The 11,262-nt window shown below is 47.8% G+C and overlaps 1 protein-coding gene across 3 annotated transcripts in view; it reads left to right on the top strand.

Moving 5' to 3' along the window:
- The first annotated feature begins 1,591 nt into the window (after positions 1-1,591).
- The window catches only part of KLHL14 (kelch like family member 14), a 64,046-nt gene continuing 54,375 nt past the window's right edge, over positions 1,592-11,262 (top strand). The window contains exons 1-2 of one of the 3 annotated variants that reach the window (XM_027452170.3): positions 1,592-1,694; positions 3,320-4,299. In XM_027452170.3, the coding sequence (XP_027307971.1) occupies positions 3,365-4,299 (935 nt within the window). In that variant the 5' untranslated portion in view covers positions 1,592-1,694; positions 3,320-3,364. Of the gene's footprint in view, positions 1,695-2,228; positions 2,355-2,738; positions 2,872-3,319; positions 4,300-11,262 lie in introns of those variants that run through there. The other 2 variants (XM_027452169.3, XM_027452171.3) reach the window with 2 other exon arrangements.

Raw genomic sequence — 11,262 nt, 5'->3', positions numbered from 1 at the left:
TGTCAACAGAAGATCAGAGCTATATATGTGAGGGTCCAATATATCATCAGATAAAGTGTGGAGAACACGTCCTCTACCAAAATGCCCCTTGGTGGAAAGCAAAAGCTCAAAGTGCCTACCATGAGATCACCTCTGCTTGTTACAACTATAAAGGAGCAAATACCAAAGACAAAACAAAGCCCCAATGCATGGGCTGTGCACGTTTCTAGGGTATCAGATCTGGTAGAAAGTTGAAAGGTTACGTTTGTGAAATAGCAGCTGCTTTCCTGCCATTTGATTCAGGCTTCTGCATTGCAAAGTCTCGAAACCAAAAGACAAATCTGACAATATGCTAATCTTCCAATAAAAAAAAATGTGACTTCTGAACCCTTTTCTGTTGAAGAGCTGACAGTGAAGTTCAGAGACGGTTGTCTAACCAGACAAAACGATAGAGAAAATATGCCTTCAAACAAGATCATAAATCTTGAACAGTGCAGGGGAACAAATGTAAAGGGAACATTTTACCACCAACACCATTTAGTAGCCTCACTTTCTTTCTCTCCCCTCCACCCCTCCAGCCTCATCACAGTTGCAAGGAAGGAGGATGCATCCTGTCGGAGCAGTAATGTAAATACAATGGGGGGGTTGGGGGGGGGACAATATATCGGGTACTGAAACCAGACATTATCTCCATCGCATCCCGGGGGGGGGAGAGCAGAGACACAAAACAAATCCTGTGCAACCTGAATACAACAGACTACCCCCCCAGCAGCACACACACACATACACTCACCCACAAAAAGTTTGCATATTGCACAGGGCGCTTGAAGATCATAAATCTATGCATGAGAAAGATGTAGTGGAAATTTTTGGGGGGATTAGAGTTTATTTTTGTCATCTCTGTGAGACAGCTACTCATTCATCCAGATCACAGCTAAGAAAAAAGCTGGTCACAGAAATTAGCAGTTTCAGCTCAGCAGCAAAGTCGCCAGCCTGTGAAGGCAGAGAGAAATTGACTAATTAGCAATGCGCACTAAAACTTGACGGTTCTTTATAGAGAGAGAGAAGAGAGAGGGAGAGCGAGAGGGAGGGAGGCAGAGAGGAGGGGGGGGGGGGGCTCGCTTTTTCCCCTTCTTTCTTCCAAAGATGTTTGAAATCGCAGTCATTTACGCTCGACAATTTTTACAATAGCCTTGAGCCATAATTTTGCGAGTCTCTCCAGCATCCATCCCCCTGTATGGTCTCTCTCCACTGGCCATGCACGACCGTTTCTCTCCCCAACCGTGGATTTCCTATTACTCTCGTTACGACTCACTGAGCCCCAGGCCCAAGGATAATGATGTGTTGTTTCTTGGTAGCATAATTTGTCACACGTACATTTTTTCTTCTTCTTCTCTTGCAGAAAGCTCTGCGCTCTCTCTCTCTCTCTCTTTCTCTCTCTCTCCTTCTCTCTCTCTCGTACATTTTCTTGCTGTTGCTAATTCATGGTGATCAAATGATGTACGACAAAATAAATTGTAAAGAGTGACTGCTCCGAGTTGGGAACCAGAAGGTTTTTTTTTTTCTTTCTTTCTTTTCTCTCCTTTTTTTTTTTTTTTTTTTTTTTTTTTTTTTTTTTTTGAAGGAGCGAGCAAACCTTTAAAAAGGAAGGACAATTGATTTTTTTGGGGGGGAGCTTAAGTGAACCTTTACTTTGGCAGCCGGTTGTGGAGCAGGTAAGTTTCCGGCCTTGTGTCTGACCGTCTCCGTGCATTTTTCTTGTGTCTCCCGATGTGTTTGTTGTCGGGGGAGAGGAGCGGGGGGTGTGTGTGTGTGTGTGTGCTGGAAGTGTGCGCGGGGGGGGCAGTTGTGTAACAAACGCGTTGGCAGAATAAACTCCCAATTGCAAGAAACGGGCAAAAACGAGGAAGAAAGAAGGGGAGGGAGAAAGAGGAGGAGTGTGAGTGTGTGTGTGTGTGTGTGTATATCTGTGTGCGTGTGCATGTATGTGTGTGTGTGTGTGCGGTGGGGAGGGGGGGGGGATTGACCGGGTCCGCTTAAAGGGGGAGGCTCCGGGAGGTTTTCTCTTCTCCCGGCGGCGGGGAGCGGGGCTGAGCGGCGCCGGGGCAGGGAAGCGGCCGGAGGGAGCCCCCGGCAGCGCCGATAAATGGGGCGGGGGGGCGAGGGCAGGCGGCGGCGGCCCGGCGCTGGCGAGGAGCGACGGAGCGCGCTGCAATGGCAGGAGCGGGGCTCGGCGGGATCCCGCTGAGGAGGAGGAAGAGGAGGAGGAGGAGGAAGAAGGAGGAGGAGGAGGAGGAGGAAGAGCAGCGGCAGCGGCGGCGCTCCCCGGGGCGGGATGCGGCCAGCGCGGGTCGGTGGCTGCGCAGCCCCCGCAGGTGCGGCCCCGCCGGCCCCTTCCCCTCCCCTGCCGTCCCTTCCCTTCCCCTCCCCGGGCCCGGAGCAGGGGCAGCAGCAGGAGGGGGGCTCCCGGCCGGAGCGGGGCCGCCGGGCAGGGCCCCCCCGGTCCTTCCCCCAACTTGAACTTCACGCAGTTACCGGAGTTACGGCGGCGGCGCCGTCTGCGGCGGGGCCGGGCTGGGCAGGACAGCCGGGGCCGGGGGGGGCTACCACCTCCTCCTCCTCTTCCTCCTCCTCCTCCTCCTCCTCCTCCTCCGGGGCGCGAAGTACCTCAAAGCCTCCCAGCCGGGGCGGAGGAGGGGAGGTGTGGGGGGCTCAGCTCCGTGCCCCCGGCCCGGGGATGGAGCGGGTCCCGGCGCCCGGAGTTGCCAAAGCCGGGGCTGGGTGGGCTGGGGGGCTGCGGGCGGGGATGCAGCGGGCTGCCCGCCTTCCCGGCGGAGTTTCAGCCACTTGGTAGTTTCTCCGGCCGCGACGAGGAGTTCGGGGGGTTATTTGGTGTGTGGCTGATTGCTCGGGTTTGGGGTTGGTTTCTTCCCTTGTGGCTTTTTTTTTTTGGGGGGGGTGGGGGGGTCAGCTTTGCAAACGTCCCCGGTTGCCTCGCTCCTCCCCTGAAGAGCAGCCCGGTTTGCACCGAGGAGGGAGGAGAAAGGGGTGGTGGTGTGTGCGTGGGGAGGAAGCCCCCAGATAAATCCCCTCCGGCCATCCCAAGTTGTACCCCCCCCCTCGCTCCCCTGAGCCAGCCCGTGGCCGGGGGTCGCCGCCCAGCGGGGGCTGACTCGGCCGGCAGGGGGTCGCGCTGCCCCTCCAGGCGTGCCCAGCCAGCCTCCATGTGTCCTGCAGGCCTTTAAAGCTGTGTGTTTATTGTTGTGTCGTGTGTCGTCCCGTCCTTCCCCCCCCTCCCACCCCACCCCACCCCGACCCCCCTCCCCACCCCTCTGCCCAGGTTGGAGGAGGGTTTAAAAGGCAGGTGTGCCGGAGGCCGCTCGCCATGTCCAGATCCGGGGACAGGACCTCCACCTTCGACCCCAGCCACAGCGACAACCTGCTGCACGGCCTCAACCTGCTGTGGAGGAAGCAGCTCTTCTGCGACGTGACCCTGACGGCCCAGGGCCAGCAGTTCCACTGCCACAAGGCCGTGCTGGCCTCCTGCTCCCAGTATTTCCGATCCCTCTTCTCCAGCGGCGGCGGGACCGGCGGCCACCCCCACGCCCTGGGGCTGGGGCCCGGCGCCCAGGACGGGCTCGGGGGGCCGCCGAAGGAGCCGCCGCCGCAGCCGCAGGAGGAGCCCGGCACCCCGTCGTCCTCCCCCGAGGACAAGCTGCTGGCCAGCCCGCGGGCCATCAACAACCTGGTGCTGCAGGGCTGCTCGTCCATCGGGCTGCGGCTGGTGCTGGAGTACCTGTACACGGCCAACGTGACCCTGTCGCTGGACACGGTGGAGGAGGTGCTGTCGGTCAGCAAGATCCTGCACATCCCGCAGGTCACCAAGCTGTGCGTGCAGTTCCTCAACGACCAGATCTCGGTGCAGAACTACAAGCAGGTGTGCAAGATCGCCGCCCTGCACGGCCTGGAGGAGACCAAGAAGCTGGCCAACAAGTACCTGGTGGAGGACGTGCTGCTGCTCAACTTCGAGGAGATGCGCGCCCTGCTCGACTCGCTGCCCCCCCCCGTCGAGTCGGAGCTGGCGCTCTTCCAGATGTCCGTGCTGTGGCTGGAGCACGACCGGGAGACCCGCATGCAGTACGCCCCGGACCTGATGAAGCGCCTCCGCTTCGCCCTCATCCCCGCGCCGGAGCTGGTGGAGCGGGTCCAGTCGGTGGACTTCATGCGCACCGACCCCGTCTGCCAGAAGCTGCTGCTGGACGCCATGAACTACCACCTGATGCCCTTCAGGCAGCACTGCCGGCAGAGCCTGGCCAGCAGGTGAGGGGCGACACGAGGGGACGGGGGGGGCTCCGCCGACACCCGCAGCACCCCTGGAGCCGGTGCCGGGGCGATGCGGGCCGGGCCTGCCGAGGGGCCGCAGGGTGGAGGGAGGTGGGGGCCTGCTGTAACGAGCCCTCACAGGCTGATTTCTCTCCCCCCACCCCTAATTTTTAACCAGGAGTTGCATCTTCAGGGCGTTCTAAGCCACAACACCCACGTCCTAAATCCAGATCATCCTTGTTTTTATATACACCTATATAAATAACTGCGTTATCCGCGCACGCCCCCTTACTGCTGGTGTTCAGGTGATGTCCGCGTTGTGCAGGGAAACTTGTGACTTCATAGTCCGGATGGCCATGGCCTGTCAGTTGTTTTCACTTAATAAGGTGATGAATCATGATGTCAGAGATTGGCAATATGAGGTTGGTGTTGGGAACTGAAAGCACAGCATAGAGTTTAATGAATAGTAAATATACCCGAAACGAAAGAGGATTTTTTTTTTCCTCCGTTTAAAATATGTTTATACTTCATTTCATTCTGAAATGGAAAGATAATACCATCTTCCAAGTACAGTGTCACGGTGGCGCAGAAATCAACGCACACTTTGAATGCGATATTCAGCCTTTTAACTAAGAGGTGGCTACTCTTAATGACTTAACAGTAGCAAGAAAAAATAATACATTATCTAAAATATTTAACAATGTGCTCCCTTAGCATTAATGCAGAGGATTGTTTATATCTTCATGTAAGAGGTACCTCAATGATTTAACTTCAGAAATGCTCTGCCTTCTTTTATTATCTCTAGCTAGCTGGCTCTGTTAGTGTTTTGTCGTGCTTATCACCTTGCTCTCTAACTGATTCTCACTCCTAAACCCCACAATAAAAAACAAATACCAGCGTTTCGCAAGGTGAAGTGTTGCTGAGGTGCCGCTGTTACAGCTGGCATGTACCCTCAGCATTTCAATATTCAAAACCGTCGACTTTAAAAATGCAAAACCCGCCACCGACTTGTTAGTCAAGATTCTGCACGCCACCTGGGGCATGCCGGGGCTCCTGTCCTGGTGGATTGCTGAGATACCAGCCTGCTTGGTTCAGTGAAGATACCTTCCAGCTTCACTGGTCCATATCATTTGAAGGATATGTAGTGGTGTTCTGACCACTGAATGCTTACAAGTGTCATGGATGCTGCAAGAATCTGATACTCTGGTGCTAGAAGCTGGCTTTTCGTAAGCGGGAGCGCACACAAAAGGAGCGTACTTGAGACCTAGATTAGATTCAAAGTTGCGTTTACTTAATAGCTTATGGGGGAGTCCAAATATCACCATTATTTTTGTAATAGGTCTGCACGTATGTGCAGATAATGGTATTTCGGGAGACCCTTAACAGCGATAGATGGTAACACGCCATCACCTTTGCAACTTCAGCATGTGTTCAATGGCAGCGTTGTCACTGGCTTCTGGTGATTGAGTTCTTTGGTGTCGTTGAAATTGAAGGGAAAGCATGCAGATTTCTTTGTAAACAGGCATTAGAACTCACTCGAAATGTTAGAATGTTGGAGATGTTGAAATACTCTGTGATACAAAATATAATTGGTATATTTTAATTTAAGGTCCTGGGAATTTGTAAAGGCCACGAAGGCCCATTTTGAATCGTAATCATTTTAAGATTTAGTCAGGCTGCCTAAAGGTACAAACGCCTTCTTAAGCATGAATGAAAAAACAAAAAACAAAAAAAAAAAGCATACCCAGGACTATAGAAATTTCCTAAATTGTGCTTCGTCTTACCCATGGTGTCTCGAAAGCTGCAATTCTGACAGGTTGACGTTCAGTAAAATTTTATTTTAAGAAAGAAAATCTGCAAAGAGTTTCTTGAGTTACTAATTTGCAGAAACAAATCTTAAAAGTAACTGAACAGTTAAATACCTATGTGAATAGATAAAAATTATTTCACAGAGAAGGACTTTTAACTCAGATTACCTGTTCTGTGAGCAATGATGACCTCGGTAATTTAGAATTTTGTTTTATGAAGTTTAATGAAAGGTCATTCACAGAAGGCTCACATATCTTTAGAAAGAGATAAATTGTTCCTCATGTGCAGTATAATATATACTGCAGAGTACAGTATATGTTAGTGAGAAGTGCAAGCAGCACGGAGCTGTAGTCACCTGCTGACAGTGTATAGAAGAAATTAGGAGAATTGCACTCAGAATGAGAATTTGCTAATAACTTTTCTGCCTTTTAAAAACTATATATATTTTTTTCAACATGCTACTTAAAAAAAAAAGCGTACCTGTGTACACATCCACAACCATTTTGGGGTACTTTGGAATTTAGCCTACTTACATTTCTTAAACAAAACGAGTGTAATGGGAAGCCTAAAGTAAGGTGATTCTCTTCTGAAGTCTAAACAGGAATAGCACTGTTATTTTATTTTATTTTATTTTACTTTTTTTCTTTAAGCTTCTTCTTTATCTGCTAAATCACATGTGCTCGCCTTCCTGACAAAGACAAGTTTTTGCTATTGCCAGGGCTGAAGGACTATGGACAGCAATTTTGGATCATAATCCAGTCTGTGCGCTGTGAGCAGAGTTATTCATAACGTTTGTGTTACAAGTGCAGATCCTGCAGTGCTAGGAATGCCTGGGCCGGGACCAGTGTCTGGTCTGTCTTCTGTGCTACATTTGCGGGGCTGTCAAAAAGAGCAAACGGTATTTACCTGCAGTGAGAGTGGATTTTTTTCAGAAAATTTCTGAGAAAAGGTAAATGCTTGAATGATCCCATGCAGTTTTGTAAAAACCATTTTTCAAATAACAGCAACTAAATGATTGTTGTCTAAAAACTTGAGGATAACATTCCCAACTTCTGAACCTTGCCATATACTCCTGAGTTTAGGACTTCCTCATGGGAGATGGGTATTTCAGTTCTCATCTGGAATTTAATCAGGTGTTTAACTCTAAGCAAGTTAGTAATTCTGTTGACTTTGCTCTCCCCTTCTTGGGGTTATGCTGGAGCTTTCTGGCTTCTGTGATTTTCACCTAAAATAGGCCTCAGCATGTAAGCTGCTGAAAAAGCTTCCTGAGGCATGGTCAGTTCTGACATAAGATGAAGAAATTCCAGTTGACTTCATTGTAGAACAGATTGGGCCCATTATGGTGACCCTGAACATAGGACTGAAATGATTTTGGCTAAGCCTGAAAGACAAGGGTAACTCTATGCTGTGACGTGTTTTCTGTAGTTCTGAGAAGAAAAGGCATTTAGAGAGAACGTTCATCTTCTAGTTATTTATTTGACTCTCAGGACTTCACTGGAATATTGAGTTGATTAAAATGTCTCTGTGGTTTATTGTGCAATACTATATATTTTGTATAATGCATGCTATATGTTTTCAATTTTTGAAAAGTTCTGGGTTAGAGCATTACAATGTTGCTGGAAAGAATTTCACTTTAAAAGATGAGTGAGCTAATGAGAAGTATTATTGCTTCAGTGTTTACTTGCAACAATGAAAATGGCTAAAAACACATCTTTGGTGTGAAGTGCCTAGTTTTTACCTTTAATTTTATTTGTACTAATGTATAATATAGCTGTAGACAGAAAATGGAGAATTATAGAAAAAATATTTAAATTACAGAGCTTATCATTAACTGTTTTATATAAACATTGTTGCTTTCTTATAGAACATTGTGATGATTTTACAGTTTTTCTTGCCTGTAACTATTTATAATTTTTTCTGTTTCAGACAGACACAATAAGGTACTCTGGGAGGGAAGAGGCAGCCTGTTATGGCCAAGGAGTTGTTTATCAGTCGCAGAACACATGCAACTCCTATTGAAATCAATAGGAATTTGGGCAGGTTAGCTCCTGTATGGATTTGCAGGAAGAGCAGCAGAGAGATGTTTGTATAGCTAGATCGGGTGACTGAAGGCAGAGGAGAGTGGTGAGAGTAAAACTGAGAGGGAGGCGAAATACAGAAAAAGAAAGAAATTAAGATACCCCAGGGGAGAAACAGGTCCTAAGTAAAGGAAGCAAGAAAGTACAAATGAGGGAGGGAAGAACGGAGAGAAGTACAGCTGGAAAGGGAGAAAGAATAGCATACCAAGCAGGAAAACAGGGAATTGGGGAGGAGAAAAAAAAAGGCAAATAAAAGACAAGAGTGGTTGAAACAGAAGAAAAAAAAAAAAAAAAGAAAAAAAACCCTAATTCTTGGCAGGAACAGCAGCTGTTGTCAATAACAGCTGAGCATTTTAGTTTCTGGAAAACCTATTTCAGATGTGGGGGAGGAAAAATGGATGGGGATAAACCAACTGACCTGAGATGGAAAAAGTCATAGGCAGGAAATATGGAATTAGAGAGTGAAAGAGAAAGGAGGAAAATAAAAAGACAAAGGGATAAGAAGGCTAAGCCTGACCGTGCTGTCTGTTTTCTGGGTTCAGTGAAGTCCCAGAATGTACAGACCCAGCTGTTTTTCTATACTTTTGTTCCCTGAGTTACTAGACCTTCAAGAGATTAAAAGTGTAAATTCTGATCCTACTGAAGCTGATTGTAGGGGTTTGTATTTTTCTTTTAATTTCAGCAGAGAGAGGGTGTCATCCAGACTGGTTTGTATTTTGTCGTATTAGTGAAAATGTCAGGGAAATTAAACTGACAGGGGATGAAGACAGTATGACCAGTTTTCACTCAGTAGAAAGGTGGTCACTGTTGATGAAGAGGGAAAACGTAAAGTGAAGAACAGCATGAGACAGTAGCATTTACGCGGAAGACACATATACCCAGTCTGTTTTTACTTTCTACAGAGGGGAGATTAAAAATCTGAAGAAACTGGTTGTCTCTTGGCAACTAAATAATTTCCTTCTTGAATGCACTATTGTCTGCGTGTTTTATAGTTCAATTTGACTTCTTTTCCTGCTAAGATTTTCGTCAGATCTCATTGGGTATATTTGGTGGTTGTAAAAAAAAATAAAAAAAAAATTGCTTGTTTGTTTCCCTGAAATACATTGTCATGTATTCTAGTAACTAGCCACCTGACTAGATCCCTTTGTGATCCTAATACCAATATTTGAATTTTTAACTAATACTTGTTCTCGTGGTTTATTGCAAATGAGAAATATTTCAGACTCCAAATTAATGTCTGGATAAAAACCACACCTTAAAATATACTCAAATTACTACCGTTTGCATTACAGTGTGAATGAAGTGAACGCGAGGCCCAGGTTTATTTCAGTGGGCTTTGGATCAGGTCTTATGTGCCTGAATTAATATCAGTAAATTGTTCCTGTGCCAGGACTCTCTCAGCTGAGCTGCAGAAAGGAGACTGACACATTAGAGGCTGCAGGGAAGTGAACCACAGAACTGTAGTCAGTTTAATCCTAGTTAGTTTCACCTACTTGCCTTACTTGCCTTACGTGCATTCATTTGCCTTTGCAGCCAGGCTAGCGCTGAAGTGCAAGTGGAGAGATGTCTGAATATCCAGGAGGAGGGAGGACTGGAGCCCAGGTGACTGGCAGAGGCAGCACTGTTGTCCTAAGACCACTGCTGTGGGTCAGTCCTTTGGAGCCTTCCTAATGGCATGTGTAATCCTCAAGAGCTGCAGTGACACTGGGGAGAGCCACTTTCTTGGCCCAGTTACAGTACTTGTTAGGAGAAGGGTAATTTATAATGTGTTTAATGGTCTCTCTTATGGGCAATTGTCTTTCCAGCAGCTGCAGATGAAGAAGGGATGCCAAGTGTCATGTGAGCCTGTGTTCTGGTCAGAGGTACCTAGCTGGAGTAATCTCCTCTGTAAACTGCAAGCCCCTCCTGATTTAGTTCCTTGGGCAACACGTAGTCCCAATATCTTTATATCCTTTCCCCATCTCCTGCCCTCTTCTGCACCAGAATTTCACTTGCCTTAAAATCCCCTGCTTCAAAGTCTCCTGCACCTTCAAACTACTCATTTTCCCTTACCAGTCCCCCTCATAGGCTCCTCCTTGCACCCACACCGCTCTGCTAGGTAGGACACCTCCCCACATCCATCCTACCTGAGCTTCACCTCCTGCCCCATCTCTTGAATCCTTTGCTGCCATGCTCCCCAGCCCCTCCGTGCACCTTCCACCAGGCTCCCTACTTCTCACAGACTGATGCTGTCTCCTCCACACTTCTCCGCTCAGATCTCCAGAGGCTGCTACAGCTGGTTGGGCTGTGCTGCTCCTTGGCTTTCCTTCACCCTGCTCCTTGCGGCTTCCTCCCCCTTTCTGGCTGCTGTCCTTCTCCTTGGGATCCTCCTGCAGGAGTGCCGCCTGTGTTTGTTTCTTGCAGGGGGGACAGAAATGCAGGCACAGGCTGCATTTATTAGAATTCACCTGACAGAAATCTGAAGGCAGAGCAGTAGAAGATGGAAACCCCAGCCTGGTGCTATTTGCACCCTTTTCTGTATACATTGACGTATGTATATAGATATATCTTCTGTCTAAACTTTTTCCAAGAGGGGTAATAATTCACTGGAATTATATAGTCAGGGGAAATCTTCCAAACCCCCTTGTTTTAGAGGGAAAATGAAGTTAATTTAGGAAAAAAAAAAAAAAAAAAAAGTCTTACTAAGCCACTCAAACTGAGGATAAAATGATGGAGAAAAGGGGAGCTTCCTGTACTTTAAAAATAAATTAATTAATTAAAAGTGCCCCTTTACCACCATGTGCAGCACTCTTGTTTGCAAATCCTATGGATCCCTGAAAGAGTAGAGTTGTCTCTCATGAGGTACTGTGCTGTTCTTGTCCAAGCTTTGGCAACACAGTCCAGGACTGTTGTGTCAGGGAGAACATGAGCCACAAAAGGTGTAGAGACTCCTAAATAAGAACATTCCCTATCAAAACCCTTGTAGTATGATTTGATTGTACTATTTACAAATTGTGTGCTGTAGGATCAAGGTGAACATCATACACGCCTGTCTCTCAGCTGCCTGCATGCCCTCTCTGAAGGTTTTCTGTCC

Source organism: Anas platyrhynchos, chromosome 2 (assembly GCF_047663525.1).
Source record: "Anas platyrhynchos isolate ZD024472 breed Pekin duck chromosome 2, IASCAAS_PekinDuck_T2T, whole genome shotgun sequence".
In the NCBI taxonomy this organism is placed as follows: Eukaryota; Metazoa; Chordata; class Aves; order Anseriformes; family Anatidae; genus Anas; species Anas platyrhynchos.
This window is presented reverse-complemented; position numbering and strand designations above follow the sequence as displayed.